This window comes from Sorex fumeus, unplaced genomic scaffold (genome assembly GCF_029834395.1).
Source record: "Sorex fumeus unplaced genomic scaffold, SorFum_2.1 ptg000265l, whole genome shotgun sequence".
Classification (NCBI taxonomy): Eukaryota; Metazoa; Chordata; class Mammalia; order Eulipotyphla; family Soricidae; genus Sorex; species Sorex fumeus.
Window position 1 is genome coordinate 12,090,582 of NW_026606322.1, and position 16,952 is coordinate 12,107,533.

The following is a 16,952-nucleotide window of genomic DNA, read 5'->3' on the forward strand; positions in this document are numbered from 1 at the left end:
GATGCCCTATCAGTAACAGTACTGTAAACCACAGATCCCAAAGAGGAACAAAAAAAAAAAATCACCTGCCACAGAAGCAGACTTGGGGTAGAAGGGAAACCAAGTACATTGGTGGAGGAAGTAGGCAATAGTAAAGAGATTGGTGTTGAAACAGTATATGCCTGAATTCAGTCATGAATAACTCTGTGATTTACAGTGACTCAATTGAAAAATAATTGTTGAACACAAACATCTCAAAATTCAATAGGAAATAAGTAGAAGTAGGATTTGGACACAGGCTGCTAGCTCCTAAACACACCATTTTCAAGCACCACTATCTTTCCCCTTCGACACTTTGCTCTGCTAATGCTTTGTGAGATGGACAGCCATCTCCTCCAAGTTCACATGCTACATTCTAGTTGCTCTGAACACACACACCCACACCCATGTTTTCTGAAGCCAATATGGTTGAGTTCTCAGGTGTTCAGTATTACAATTTCCTTCTTTCCCACTCAGAGCAAAAACCATTGTGCAAACTATTCACCGGGGCACTTGATCACTTGACATCCTATTACTCATCGATTTGCTCAAGTGGGCACCAGTAACATCTCCATTCATCCCTGTCACGTGCTAGTGTAGCCCAATGGCATCTGCTTGTTCCAGGAACATGAAGAGCCTCAAACCATTCCTTCAAGGTCTTGATGAAGAAGTCTGACCAACTCGTAGGTGCGTGGCCATGTGATCTTTCGACATCCCGTGGAATCCAGTTGGTAATGGCTCTAGTCCAGTGGTCGTCTCCAAATCACATTATGTGTCCAGCCTATCTGATTTTCGACTCCTTGGAAAATGAGACGTTACTGATTCTTGATCATCGATAGAGGTCAGAATACCGGATTCCTTCTCTCACTTGAGTGAAGTGTGATACTCCAAGCATAGCTATTTCGATTCCTCTTTAGAAGACTCCAATAGCATTCTCATCCTGTTTTTGCAGGGCCCAGGTCTCTGAGGCATATGTTAATGCAGGAAGAACGGTGGAGTCTGGAGTCGAAGAGATTTGCCTGGAGCTGGAAGTTCTTCATCCTCTTAGCTATTTCTTTGACTATGGTGCTCTTGAAGGTGTTCCATGTCTCTCTCTTCCTCCTGCACAACTCAGGTGCCAGGCCATTTGTCATGTTGAATTCTTGACCTAGGTACACATAACTGCTGCATTTTGAGATGTTTATTCCATTGAGAGCAAATAGAAGGTCAGAAACGAGTTCGTTTCTCATGAACATTGTCTTCGTGAGATTCAACTACAGTTGACCTTTCCACACTCACGGTTGAAGTCAGCCAGCATTTGTGCCTCTTGGCTAATGTTTGGTATTATTAGAACGATGTCATCAGCAAAGAGGAGGTGGTGTAATTGTCAACTGTCTATCTTCACTCCCATTCCTTCCCATTCCAGTCATTGCGTGACATTCTTGAGGGTGGCACAGAAGAGTTTTGGTGAAATGGCATCATCCTGCCGAACCCCTCTCTTGATGTCCGTGATCACTTCCTTGTAGAATGGTGAGATCCTGGTAGTGAATGCGAATACAGCTCATGGAGGATCCTGATATATTGAGTTTGAATGCCCTGTTTGGCTAGGGCTTTGATGACCGCTTAGGTCTCAATAGAATCAAAGGTCTTCTTTAAATCGATGAACATTAGACAGAGAGGCATCATGAACTCCCGAGAAAACTCATTGAGCTTGGTTACCATGTGGATATGGTTGATCATGCTGAATCCTTTTTGGAACCCAGCGTGCTTGCATGGTTGTCCTTCATCTAGTGTTCTGCCAATCCTATTCAGGATGACTCGAGTGAACAGCTTGTAGATGATGGACAACAGGCAGATCGGGCGATAGTTGCCAATGTCATGTATGTCTCCCTTCTTGTACAATAGAATGGTTCTGCGGGTTTTCCATTGGGACGAAATCTTGCATTCAGACAGGTAGCGTGTGAAGAGCCGAGCTAGTGTATTGATGAGTACTGATGGCAGATTCTTCAGGTGTTCGGGTCTAACCTTGTCTGGACCTGGTGCTGTTCGCTTCTTTACTGACGAAATGGCATGTCGGATTTCAGAAGGGAGATGTTGTGAACAACATGTCCATCCTGCCTAATTTGGTATGTGGGCAGGATGTGGCTATTGAAGAGATCCAAGTGAGTAGAAGTCATGGATAATCTTCTCCATTGCCCTTCTGGAAGATGTGATAGATCCGTCAGGACGTCGGAGGGCAGTCAACTTGGTCTTGTAGTTGGCAAAGGACAGGCGGGTGTTGTGAATTCTTTTCCCAGCTTCTGCTGCATCGGCCAGCAATGCTGCTCTTCTCTCTTTAAGCTCTTCTTTTATTGCTTCTCTGCACTGCTTTGCAAGCTCGAATGTTTGCTTGAGGTTGCCTGAGGGTCGCACCCAGCCACATTGGTGAATGGGCTCGAGAGTTTCCAAGGACAGGCATCTTTTTGCAGCTTTCTCTCTCTCAGCATTCCTTGCACAATCATGGAGGTGCTGAACCAGTCGATTGTATCTTCTTCAATGCAGTCAATGACAGCATCTTCCCATGTTGCCACAATAGTGCCAAAGAGCTCCCAGCTGGTGGTCATTCTGGGAGTTCTTTTCTTAAACTTTGCAGTCCTTTCTGCCCGCTCCGTGAAGTAGAATTTTGCACAAAGGAGATAGTGGTCTGATCCCATTTGGAATTTTGGTATGACTAAACTACCTGCGGCCACTTAAGCAGCCGACCGCCTAAAATTAAGCCACGTCCACTTCCACCAAAGCCACGCCCCTTCTGAAGAGGCCATGCCCCCACGGGAACCAGGTGTGTGCGTGTGAGGGGTGAAGGCTGGGTTGGGGAGGAGTCTCGCTGAGCAGCGTTGGGGGCGGGCCAGGAGGAAGGGGCTCAGGTCCGCTCTTGTTCCAGGGTCCGAGAGGACACTGGGCCTTTGCAGGGCGAAAGCCAAGTCCCAGATTCTAATGCTGGTGGGCGGACTGACCTGGATGGGGAGGAGACCAGCGGAGCAGCGTTGGGGGCGGGCCCCATTTGGAATTTTGGGACAACAGTGACATTGGTCAGGCGAAACCATCTATTGAATATGATGTGATCAACTTTGTTGTGGAACTGTCCACCGAGAGACTCCCATGTCCAACATTTAGAGTTGGGTTTCTGGAACTGTAGTTACCATGGATGGTCTTGGTCAACATGATGAACTCAGACAGTTTTTTACCCTGTTCATTCCATTCTAGGCCATGGGTCCTGATGTGGAGTTCTTTGGCTGATCTTCTTGGTCCTACCTTGGTATTAAATTAACCGACAACGATCTTGTAGAAGGTGTAATCTTCCCATAGAAGTTCTCCAGCTTCAAGTAGAAAACTTCTCAATTTCTTCTTCATCGTAATTGTATGTTGGTGCATAGACAATGAAGATAGAAACTGCCAGCACTGAGCCACATCTATTCAAGTGTAATCATCCGATTTGGGTTGTTAGGCATTTGAATGAATCAATGCTCATGGCCAAGTCATGTTGACAAGGACACTGACACCACGAACGACTCTTTTGTCACATGTTCTGAGGAACAGTTCTTCTCCAGTGTCGAAAATGGCGTGATGTGATGGATGTCCCTCGTCTCAGTTAGACCAATGATGTCGTACTTGATCTTCCACGCTTGCACCATCAGGTCCTCGATAAATGCTTCCAATGCCAGCATATGTGCATTGAAAGTACAGACAGTCCTTTTAGTCCTTCTTCATTTGGGCAACTTAGTTCGACCCTGAGATTTTATCAGCCTCTCCTTGCTCATACTTTTTAACGTTGCCATATTGGGGGCTCTTTAAGAGTCAGGGGAATGAGACCCATTGTATTTACTGTTTTTGGCATATTGAATACACCACGGATAGCTTGCCAGGCTCTGCTGTGCGGGCGAGGCATCCAAAATTAATTCAATTAAATCTGTTTATTTTTAGATGAAAAGAGCTGATGATTGGAGGAGATGGCTTTTAAAAAAATTTTTTTTTTTTAATTTTTTTATTAGTGACCATGAGGTACAGCTGTAGACTTACAAATTTTTGTACTTGGGTTTCAGTTATACAATGATTGAATACTCATCCCTCCACCAGTGCCCATTCTCCACCACCAACGATCCCAGTATCCCTCCCCCACAACCCCCCTCCCCCTTATTTCACCCTGCCTCTGTGGCAGGGCTTTCCCTTTTGTTCTCTCAGCGATGGCATTTTAAATCTGCAGGAAGCAATTAGCATCAAAAGATTCAGATAGAATCTCAGCCAATCTTCAAGACAAAGTGAAGAAAACATCCTTCAGGGGAAGAGACAGAGAACTTTCCTTTTACTGGGTAAGGGATCAGGTCTTACGTTTTTCGCACATCATATATGATTTTAGTTTGGCGGAAAAGCATTATCTCATTTTTTTTCAAATAACAGCTCTTTCAACTTTATAAAACAGTTTTTGCTGTTGTTGTTGTTGCTTTAACTGAATTATCATAAGATACACAGTCACAAAGCTGTTATGATTGGGTCTTAGTCATACAATGCTCCAACACTCATCCCTTCACCAGTGGATATTTCCCACCTCCAATATCCACAGTTTCTCTCCCATTACTCCCCCCCCCCCAACCCACAGCCTGCCTCCATAGCAGGCATTTTCCTCTTTTTCTCTTTTGCTCCCTTTGGGCATTATGTTTGAATACCTGTTTTCTGGAACTCTGGTTAAATACCAACATGTAGCAATACCCTTATGACCTTAGGATACATCCTATAACATTTTCTATGCAATGTTATTATTTTTTTTTTTTGGAGGGAGAGGATCACACCCAGCGATGTTCAGGGGTTACTCCTGGTTCTGCACTCAGGAATTACTCCTGATGGTGCTTGGGGGACCATATGGGATGCCAGGAATTGAACTAGAGTCTGCTGCGTGAGGACAAATGCCCTCCCCACTGTACTAGCATTCTGGTGGGTCCCCAGTCTCATTTTCTAAAGTAACCTATCTTCTTCAGTTGCTCTGGAGACAGTACCTGGTGGTGCTGAGCATTGGGGTGTGTGGGTGTGTGGTGCCAGGGACTGGATCCAAGGGTTTTACACATGCAAGGCCTATGTTCATCCACTTGAGGCATATCCCAGCTCCTCTTCAAAGAAATATTATTAATCATACTAGCAGTTAATATTTTGTGGTATATAGTCTGTTTTGTCCCATTGAAACCTTAATCACCATACTAAGTAGGTCTGGGGACCACACTCAGTGGTTCTCAGGGGTTTCTCCCAGCTCTCTGGGGTTTTCTCCCAGTGGTACTTGTGGTGTTGGAGACTGAACAGGGTCTCTCACATGCAAAACATGTGCTCAGCCATTTGAGTTATCTTTCATGTCCCTTAAGTAGGAATCATTACCTTATTTTACCGATCAAAAGTCTAAGAGGTTAAATAATTCGTCCCAGTTGCTATAGCTGTTACCAAACAACACTTCTGGAATTTGAACCTAGGTCTTCTACTTTCTACACAATAGGCCCTTTATTCAAAAACACTTTCCAAAGGAAAGTATTTTAAACCCAGGAATGCCTTTAACAGGTCTATGTTTACAAGGACCAGACCAATGGTCATTTAACAACCAAGAGTCTAAAGGAAATTAAAAAAGGTTATTCAGAAAAAATATTTAGAACATGAAGGTGGCATTTGTGGAATAACAATGAGCAAATTATCAGACAATTCCCTTGGACTAATTTCACAAGGATTCTTATCTCAACGGAAACCCAGAAGCTGGACTGCTACCAAGACAGGGCATCTCTTCTCTCTCTCTCTCTTTCTCTCTCTCTCTCTCTCTCTCTATCTCTCTCTCTCTATCTCTCTCTCTCTCATATATATATATATATATGCACACATATATACATATATCTTTAGTACAAGACCTATTAAATACTGTTTAACTTTCTTTTTGGGTCACACCTGTTGATGCACAGGGGTTACTTCTGACGCATGCACTCAGGAATTACTCCTGGCGGTGCTCAGGGGACCATATGGGATGCTGGAACCTGGGTCAGCCGTGTGCAAGACAAACGTCCTACCCACTGTGCTATCGCTCCAGCCTCAATACTGTTTAACTTTTGAAGCAAATAAATAGAACAACTTAAAAAGGACAAACCTAGAGTGAGGTGAGAATTTAGAAGTGGGCTCAGAACGACCAGGCATCCAGATTCTCTTCCCTCTTCTAATCAGCCTCAGTCCGTATCCCAGTCTCAGCATATAGCCAAACCAGTTAGGTCCCTTCTACCACACAGGACTGGCAAGTGGTTGCTGACTTTTGTACCACCAGAACACCTCATTGCTACTTTCCCCCCATGGCTCTGATTTGAAAGCCATGCACTAAACCGTGTAAAGTATCAGGTGAAGCATAAAAGTAGCATAGAACAATGGTGGAACAAGGACCTGGGAGCCATAAAATGATTGAGTATCACCTGGCTTAATTATTTAGGAGTAAACTCGGGTAAGGCATTGAATTCCTGTATTCTTCCTTTTCCTTATCTGTAAACCATAAAGTGCAAACGGTTTTGGGGTGAGGAGTGTAAGGCAATCAGTGTCTGGATAAGACCTTTTGTCGGAGAAGCCAAGGACTGCTCAGTGGCAACGCACCTCCCTGGCAAGCATAAGGCCATGAACCTGAACCCAAGTGCCCGTTTCCATGCACCCAAAAATACCTAGCTCCACAATTTGGAATCTCTTTAGCTACAGCAAAGTGTACAATATCCTTTGTACCTCAATAAATACATAAGCAACACAGCCAGTATGTGTTACCTCTGATCATTCTGATCATAAAAACAATAAGGGAAGGGAAATACATATATATGCATATATATCTTCAAAGCAATCTTTTATCAACCCCCAGGCTGGACAAATAGTCCAGGAAGTAAGGCAAGTGTCTTATATGATGTCAATTGCAGTTCTATCCTCAGTACCAAACATCACATTGATACCCCTGAGCACCACAGACATCCCTTGTTGGCTTGGTAATAATCCCCTGGCACCATAGTGCCTCTTCAACACCACATCCTGGGAGTTTTGCATTGAACCATCAACCCAGTATAAGAAACCTTTCATCAGATTCCTACTTACATGTGTTCATTAATTTCCCACCATCCATGGTCACAGCCTTTCAAGCTCTTCTTGGTTATTGAATAATTATGGAATTTCAGTGCTATGCCAAGAGTGGATAGAGAAGTCTATGAAAATAACAAGGAAAAGTTTAAAAAAAAAACAAACTTCAACTCAAGGAATGAAGGACATGTTTTACAATCTTTCCCCTGAAGTTTCTAGTTTCTTCCTATGGTTTGCTCCTTACACATGCAAGACATGTGTTCTACCTCTGAGCTCTGTGTCACATCCCTGGCTTGGCTTGCTGTTTGAAGGATTTTTTTTTCTCTCTGCCTTATGCTCTACCTCTTTTGTGGGGTAGACAGCTCTACTGAACAGACTAGAATGAGTAGTAGAGCATGACAGATAGTAGACAGCCTGTGAGATCACAGTTTAAGTTAGAAAGTATGAGACTTATGTGTCATCTACCGATTTCAGTTTTCTTCTATTATTCAGTTTAACTCCTCAACACTGGCTCATTAGTGAGTCTACACAATTTCCTTTAGCCAAGACAAAAGTGACATAGTTTATTTAAAACATTACTCAGATTCTTTAGATTAGGAAAATGAATCAGCATGCTCTGCATATTAAACCTTGATATTTCTGAAGGCATTGATTGAGTCACCACTTGCTCTTCTTAGAAGAGATCAAATAAGAAAAGAACCATCTATCCTGTATATGGTTAAGTGAGTGTATGAGCACGCAAACACACACACTCACGTCTTTTATGACATTGTGTGTCAGGCACATAAATTATGTCTGATATGCCACGTACAGTTTTAATTCTCACTTTACCTCAGTTCTTTCATTTTTCAGGCAGAATTTTATTTGCCATTTTCAAGTTTTCTAATTATATCTTAATTATATAAGAAAGTACTTAATATCATAGTCCTTCAATAATGTTAGAGAACGAAACATTATTCTATAAAACATGAAGAAGCTGAATATTTTTAAAACACAGGAAAGAGGGTGTATTGAGTTTATTTATAAGAAAGTCAAGGGTCATTTCCATCTCACTCTCTCCTATTTGAGTGCCCACTACTTCTGTTGTTTTCCATATTTATAAAGTGTGGCAAATGTTTCTCTATATTGGAGTTCTTTACCTTGGAGAGCAAATAGCTATGTATACAAAATACACTAAAATACTAAACAAATATAGAAAACTGGTTATAAACCCTTTTGCATTTTATCTATTTTATTGCTCCTTATTCCTCTATAATCTACAAACTACATAAGGCCTTTTTATGCCTTGCCACTAAATGTGATGCCTCAGGCTTAACAGACAATCTTAAGTGATGCCTGAGGCATAACTAACAGACATCCAAAAAATGTTTGTTGAATGAACAAAGGAGATTGGGAGAAAAATCAAGTGCACTTTAAGATGGAGCAACAGTTAATCCTTTTCAGATTATAAAGGGAGTTAGTAAATAGGACTGATTTCATTTTTAAGTTCAAGAGAATTGATAAATCAGTTCCACTTGTAATAAAATTCAATAACAATGTCTTTGATTTTAAAAATATATAGCAAAATAATAGATTGGCAAAATAATCCCCAGTCGGCAAAGAGCACTTGATTTGTGGAGGTAAAGGTAAAGGCCCTCCCGTTGATCGTGGATTTGCTCGAGCGGGCCCAGTAACGTCTCCACTGGAGACTTTGTTGTTACTGTGTCTGGCATATCAAATACTCTCGGTAGCTTGCCAGGCTCTCCGAGAGGGGCGGAGGAATCGAACTCGGGTCGGCCATGTTGGCCGCTTGTAAGGCGAACGCCCTACCGCTGTGCTATCGCTCCAGCCCGATTTGTGGAGAAAGGATTGAAATTACAGGGAACATTCATATTATTTTAAATTACATGTATATTAATGCTTAGATATTAATGCAGTATGTAATATGTTTAAATAGTATGACATAAATAATATTCTTGCATTTAAAATGAATGTGTTATACCCAAAAGGAGAGAGAGAACAAAAGGGAATGCCCTGCCACAGAGGCAGGGTGGAATGGGAGGGATGGGGGGTGGGAGGGATACTGAGATCCGTGGTGGTGGGAAATGGGCACTGGTGGGAGGGATGGGTATTTGATCATTGTATAACTGAAACCCAAGCACAAAAATTTGTAAGTCTACAACTGTACCTCATGGTGTCTCACTAATAAAACTAAATAAATAATAAATAAAATAAAATGAATGTGTTAATATTCAAAAATTAACTGCTACTAAATAATACCAGTTAAATAATAGAAAAAATATTCTAAGGTACTGATAAAATGAGGCTACCTGAAATTTCCAGGTACACTTGCACTTTGGAGGATAATAGCTTGGATAGTATGGACTTGAAATTTTCCCTTCAAAGCCAGTGATTTCTTTGACCAATACTGTAGTTTCACACTCTGAAAAAAAAATCCAGCAACAAAATTATTTACATTCATGGAACTATGTGAATTACCGAACATATATTTTAGTGCAAATTCATACTTTTTAAATATACATGACATTTTTTAATTTAATTACCGAGAGATAGGCAGCTGTAAGTTGGTCATGGCTGAGTTTCAGTCATTCTGACACCCAATGCACATTGTCCACCACAAATGTCCCCAGTTTCACTCCTACCAGCCTTCTCTCACCCTGACCTGCAGCCTGCCTCTATAGCAAACACTTCTCTCTCTCTCTCTCTCTCTCTCTCTTTCTCTCTCTCTCTTATTTTCCTTTTAGGCACTGTGCTTTGCAGTACTGTTATTGGAAGGCTACCATGGATATCACGTTACCTCCTTTCAGCACTCCTTTTTTGCACAGAGACATTCACACTTTTTTTCAATAAGTTTGCATTTTTCAATTTTAACTCATTTTTCAAAAGAAATAGTATGCACAGGTGTATAGGAACACCTAGCTAAAATTCTATAATTGTTTTCAAGTAAATATAAGCAGTACTTGGGGCAAATGGGGGCCACTTCTGGCAATACACGATGAACCAGACTAGTTAGTTCAATTCTCGGAGCCATGATGTGGTACTGCTAATCCAGCAGTTGCTGTATAATTGTGACTACAGATTTATAGCATTCATCACTTTCTTTAAAGACATAGTTTATCCATCTATATACATCTACATGCATATATATTTTTTGTTGTCATCATTTGCTTTTGGGTCACATCCAGCTGTGTTCAGGGATTACTCCTGGATCTGGGCTCAGGGATTATTCCCGGCTCTGCACTCAGGGATTATTCTCTGCTCTGCGCTCAGGGATCACTCCTGGCCATTCTCAGGTGACTATATAGGATGCCAGGGATGGAACCCCAGCTGTGTGCCATTTCTCTGCTACTGTTCCATTGCTCTGGCACCAAATATACATTTAAATTGCTACACTTATTTTTTCAAATGAATTTTTATTGTTGAAGAAAATACAACCAGTTTACATAACATTTTGTTGTGTTTAAATAAGGTCTTCTAGGGGCTGGAGAGATAGCACAGAGGGCAGGGCGTTTGCCTTGCACCGGCCGACTCGGGTTCAATTCCCAGCATACCATATGGTCCCCTGAGCACCGCCAGGAGTAATTCCTGAGTGCAGAGCCAGGAGTAACCCCTGTGCATCACCAGGTGTGACCCCAAAAGCGAAAATATATAAATAAATAAATAAATAAATAAATAAGGTCTTCTAAATGGTTATTCTTTGGGGGGTTGGGGGGGATGGCATACCAGAAGTACTCAGGAACTAATCTTTGCCCTGCACTCAGCGATTACTCTTAAGGGTTCTCAGGGAACCAAGTAGTGTGTCAGACATTGAACCTAGGTTGGACACATGCAAGATAAACAATCTAACAGTTGTGTACTATCTCTCCACTACCTCATCCCACCCCACCCCCCTATGCCCCCTGTCCTGCCTCAGATGTTTATTTTTATTGATCATAGCCTTTCTCTGAAGGCAGGAGGTTGCAGGGGTCATACCAGGCATTGCTCAGGGCTTACTCCTAACTGTGTGTTTAAGGATCACTTTTGGCGGCGGTTAGGGAACTATATGCAGTGCTGGGAGTCCAGCCTAGGTTGGTCATGTGTACGTGTAGGGTCACATGTAAGGCAAGCACTTAACTACTGTACCATACAATTGCTGGATTTTTGACAAGGGCATCCTTTTTTTTTTTTGGCTTTTTGGATTCTGGGGTCACACCCGGTGATGGTCAGGGGTTACTCCTGGCTCTGCACTCAGGAATTACTTCTTACAGTGCTAGGAGGACCATATGGGATGCCAGGGATGAACCTTTGGTCTGCTGCGTGCAAGGCAAAGTCTCTACTACCTGTATTATTGCCCCAGTTCACGTCATTCTCCTTTTGAAAATAATACATTTTATTACTCTTTTTGTTTAAAATTTTTTTATTAAACTATCATGATTGACAAAATTACTCCTAGTTGAGTATCAGGGATATATTATTCCAGCTCCAATCTCTTCATCACTATCAACTTTCCTCTATCAATGCCTATCCTGTTTCCCATCCAATCCCTGCCTGAATCTATGACAGGCACTTTTTTCCCAATTTTTTAAATTTTAGGCACTATGGTTTACAATACAATCAAATTACCAGGACTTGGGAGATCTGATCATTTGCAAGGCAACAAACTTACAAAACCCTGGCTTTTCAGCTCAGGCCTTTTTTGGTTTGGCTTGGTTTGGTTTGGTTTTCCTTTGGTTTGTTTTGTTTTACTTCATCAAGCTAAATCAAAAAGGAAAAATGAAGGGGAGGTCCTTTTTCACTTGCTTTCTGACTAAAAAAAAAGCTATTAAGCCCTCTCTTTGGAATCAGCAGGCATTTTTAAAAAATTTTTATTAGTGAAACACCATGAGGTACAGTTGTAGACTTACAAATTTTTGTGCTTGGGTTTCAATTAAACAATGATTGAGTACCCATCCCTCCACCAGTGCCAATTTTCCACCACCACTGATCCCAGTATCCCTCCCACCCCCCCCCACCCCCACCCCACCCTGTCTCTGTGGCAGGGCATTCCCTTTTGTTCTCTCTCTCCTTTTGGGTGTTGAGCAGGTATTTTCTAAAATGGTATTCACAAACATGTACTTTAAATGTGAATTTAGGGGGATGGTTCTAGTGAATTAGCTGCTAAGATATTACTACTTCTCACCCCCAAACCTTCTTTCATACTATGTTTTAGGATGCTGAGGTTGGGACTCTCTTTCCCTTTTTACCTGAGGCTGTGCCAATAAGGGAGACTAAAGGAAAATTTAAAAATGGAGAGAGAAGCCGGCACTTCCCTCTGCAACTACACTTGCTTCCTGCACCTGGGTTGGGTTGAATCCTATCAACCCATTTCCCACCTTCTACTTTATTGCTTCTCCCTCAAAAACACGCTCAGCAGCCTGCACCCAGCCTCAGAGTTGTGGAGTCTTAAGTGCATAACTGCCTCTGATCTCTGAGATAGCAGCAAAGCTTAGTAGTGAGACCTCAGTGAGCTGAGTTCCATTGCACAAACTTCCTCCTCCAAGCTCTAAATTCTAAACATTCCAACCATTTTTCACCTTGAAGTGATTTACAGATGTTAGAGCCTTGATGACTTACAGTTGGTTGGTTCACCTTTGCATTTACCAAATCAAAGTCTTTATATTGCGTTAAACAGTAGTTTATCTTAATTTCTCTCTGTTAGAAAAACTAGGATCATTTTGCTTTTCTGACTGAACTCTGAGTCAGGATTCCTGACTAATGCAATGAATGACAACACGGTCTTGGGATAAATCAAACTGAAGTATCATACCAAATATTTCTAAAAGGGACTTTTATTTTTTCTTTAGGAGAGAAACTTACTTTTTTCTGGAATGACCTCAAAATATGCCCGGATTCCTGACAGCATTCGTATCTGAGGAGACTTAAATGTCACCAACATATGATTATTGGTGGAAACAAAAGACATGAATATTCTTGTTGGTTCACAAATTCTGTAACCAGATAAGAAAATTAAAACACATGACTAATAGATAATTTAGGCATAGCCTCTACCCACCACTAATTCTGTGTGTTTCCTGGACCCTCCAGAGTTACTATGAGTCAAATTCAGTTCTCCCAGCAAGTATTTCATCAATTGGTAGCCACAGACACAATACAGGAAGGGGAGTTAATAAAGTTATGGAAAATAGCAATAAATTCTCCTGTATGAGCATCTCTGGGTTCTCCTTTAAGCCATAGACTTGCACTAGGATTAAACTGCACTCAAAACTCAGATCTGCCACTTAACTGACTAAAAGACTCTAGACAACCAGAAAATTAAATCTTTATAAATACTAGTTTCCCTTCTATGACATAACAGAAATAGCAGCCGTTATTCCTCATGACATTGTTGTAAAGAATAAATGAGATAACTAAACCTGGCTTGGAGGATGAAAAGAGACCAATAAAAATTATTGTAGAAAATGAGTCAGCAACAGACTGATTTTGACTTGCATAGCCTTATCAACTTTTAAAAAACTTTTTATTGACTTTAGTGAATATTTAACATGGTACATGCATTGTTAAAATGTAAATTTATCTACCAAAAATGTGGGTACACAAAACACTATTAAAACAGTAAGGTAATTCATGCACCTCGTTTAAGCACTAGCAAATAGTAAATTCTTAATAAAGTTTGTCAGTCCTAGATTATCAAAATATTAAGTACTCATAAATGTATATACATAGCAAATAAAATATATTAGAGCTTATATATTAAGATCCAGAGATTATCACACCAAGCTCCCGGGAGAGAACAAGGCAGAGTCTCCTACCCTGTGCCTGACTGGCCTCACTAGGGCTCAACTGCTGAAGACCTCCGGGCCCCAGACAAGGCCATGCTGGGACCACTCTCCACACACTTGGATGAGCCTCACGCATAAAAGAACTGGCAGAGGAACCCAGGTCTGTGGGACTCAGGGCTGAGATCTCCAAGCCTGCACAGTTTGGGACTGGACCTGCCAGTAGTTAGACAGTTACACCCACCAACTGCCGTGTAACCCCAACAACGGCCAGGATCCAGAGATTATCACACTCAGCTCCCGGAAGCTGAGCAACATCTTATCACCTTATCATCTTATCATCTCATTCCTACTTTGGACAAACTGGCAAGCTACCGAATGTAACCTGCCCACACGGCAGAGTCTGGCAAACTCCCCGTGGCGTACCCAATATGCCAAATACCAGTAACAATGAAGGGTCTCATTCTCCTAACTCTGAAAGAGCCTTGAATATGGCACTTTTTTTTTTAAATCTCAGGGCTAGGACGAAGGAGACGTTACTGGGGCCTGCTCAAGGCAATCGACGAATAACAGGATGGTTGTGATTGTGATTGTGATATATTAAGCATACATATTTGTATATATTATTTTATGCAAAAATACCTCAGGTATTTATTTGGGTAATGGAGTTATGAAAGAATTGTTTTTCTCTTATTGACTTCACTTTCCACAATGGATAATGGCTTATCTTTATAATAAGGAAAATATTGTTTTGCTCCTACTCTGCAATTAGCACAAAAAAACTTTTAGCATACCCTACTGAAACAATACTCATCACTGTGATTGCATAAAAGTGAAATTAAACAAACAAAAAAACCCTTCTACTTCAAAAATACAGCCAAAGATCTGCTGTTCTGTTTCTGACCTTGTACACCACACAGTGGGTCTGATAGACTCTGTTTAAGATGAGCATTGGTCTCTCTTTGATCTTCTGAGTATTCACTGTCACTGTCACTGTCCTCCCATTGTTCATCATTTTGCTCAAGTGGGTCCAGTAACATCTCCATTGTGAGACTTGTTGTTACTGTTTTTGGTATGTCGAATACACCAAGGGAGCTTGCCAAGCTCTGCCATGCAGGTGGGATACTCTCGGTAGCTTGCTGGGCTCTCCGAGAGGGACGGAGGAATCGAACCCCAGGTGGCCGCGTGCAAGGCGTGCCTACCTATACAAGACGGTGCTCCGGATTGGCAAGAGGGAATCATAAATAGTCAAGGAGTCCGTGATACAGTTGTCAGCTTCAATCTGGACGGACTCAATGGAGAGACGAATCAGATAGCCCACAGCAGCTACCAGCTTGAAGTGGCACATCAGCCTCCCCGAGGTGGCAGAGACTTCCACAGGGTAATGGAGAGATGGGTCATCGGCATAGAAATACTGAGAACAGCCTTTATCTGTGGATATAGAAACCCTGCTTGGTTCCATTCATGGAGAGCGTTTCTTTGCCCTTCTGGAGTACATGCTCCTCTCTTCTAGAATCAACACCTCGATTTCTTTTGGGAAACTGGCCCTACCTTGTCCATATGGTGTGGATGGTCTTAAAGGGACTCTGAAATTGCATGACATGTTCTGGCCAATCAGAGCCAAAGGTGTTGGTTCAAGGCAATCAGTGCAAATCAGTTTATCAATCTCAAGATTTCTGCAGGAACTACCAAGGAAGTACATATGATTTTGTTTTCAGGATGGTTGCTAAACTGGCAGTTATAAGCTTGGATCTGCTAGCAATCATCCATGCCACCATATTTGAAAGACGCTGTTGATAAAGCCTCACAAAAAGAAATAAATGCAAATTCCTGATCATTTACCTTAGGACCTGCATCCACTCATGGATTAAATTATAAAAAGGAAACCTCATATGTACCAGTTATATAAATTAATGAAACTCCTTTTGAGCTTAAGTCAGTTAATTTCTGTCATTTAAAAGTGAAAATCTTAACAAATATCATCAATTAAAAGGAAGACTGTAGCCCAAAAAGATATCAATTTGAAGGGGAGTTACATGAAGGATAGAAACCGTATGGTATAATTTACCAGATCCTATGGTTGAAGAGTAATCTGACCGAAGACCCGCTGTAATTAAAAAAAAAAAAAGCAAGAAAAGAAGACATTAGTCACAGCATTTTATTTTGTTAGAATTTAGCAACTTACATTCAATCTAATCAAAGCAATTTGACATATTTGTGACTTGCTTTAAAATAATCTAGTTAAGAAATATCTCACAGGTATTTAGAAATAAAATAAAACGTCTATGCACTAAGAGTTAATAAAGCTGTGTGGAGGGAATATAAGATTCCACTATACTATTCTCCTTATTTTTATTTGCTTGAAATAATTCAAAGTAACAAGATTTAAGATTTTTTTGGGTGAGGGGTGTGTGTGTGTGGGGGGGGGGGGCGTGGCGTGAGTCACACCTACCACTGCTCAGGACTTACTCCTGGCCCTGTGCTTAGGAATCAGTGCTGGTGGTTTTGGGTGACCATATGTGCAACTGGGGATTCAACTTGAGCTCGCTGCATGCAAAGCAAGAACCTTACCCACTGTACTATCTCTCCAGCTCAGTTATAAGATATTTTTAAAGATAAAAAGGCAATCAAGCAAATTATATTAGTCCTCTATCTGAAACAATATATGTAGAATGGAATTTTCCACTAGAAACTTATATAATTCATTTAACAAATGCTTTTAGTCACCCACTACATGCTTAGCAGTATATAATTTAATTAAAAAGACAAAGCTGCATAAATTCTGGATTGTACAGCAAATTATCTTACTGTCAAGAAAAATGGTACATTACATTTTGAAAGGACACTAGAACAGTCTTTTTAGAGCACAGGACCGTACTACAAAATAAATTCAGTTCTGCCTGGACAAGGGAAGAGACAAAATAAACCTCTGAAAACAATTATTCCTCTTCCAGGACTTTGATACTTGGAGTCTTAGTTTGAAGATGTATGAAATCCAATTAAACAAAGGGAGGAGCATATGTAATAAATTTAGTTGCCCAAAATTTTACCCCAATTCTATTTTCCAGTCACTGCATATAAAATTTAACAATCTCCTTTGCAAAC

At 41.2% G+C, this 16,952-nt stretch overlaps 1 protein-coding gene across 1 annotated transcript in view; it reads right to left on the reverse strand.

Annotated features, from left to right (window-relative positions):
* Nucleotides 1-16,952, reverse strand: part of TMPRSS7 (transmembrane serine protease 7) — a 47,748-nt gene that overhangs the window by 16,445 nt on the left and 14,351 nt on the right. Inside the window, exons 6-10 of the mRNA XM_056109419.1 lie at nucleotides 15,916-15,954; nucleotides 15,050-15,278; nucleotides 12,928-13,058; nucleotides 9,402-9,514; nucleotides 7,111-7,217 (exon numbers count right to left, since the gene is read on the reverse strand). Of these exons, the coding sequence (XP_055965394.1) occupies nucleotides 7,111-7,217; nucleotides 9,402-9,514; nucleotides 12,928-13,058; nucleotides 15,050-15,278; nucleotides 15,916-15,954 (619 nt within the window). The remainder of the gene's footprint in view (nucleotides 1-7,110; nucleotides 7,218-9,401; nucleotides 9,515-12,927; nucleotides 13,059-15,049; nucleotides 15,279-15,915; nucleotides 15,955-16,952) is intronic.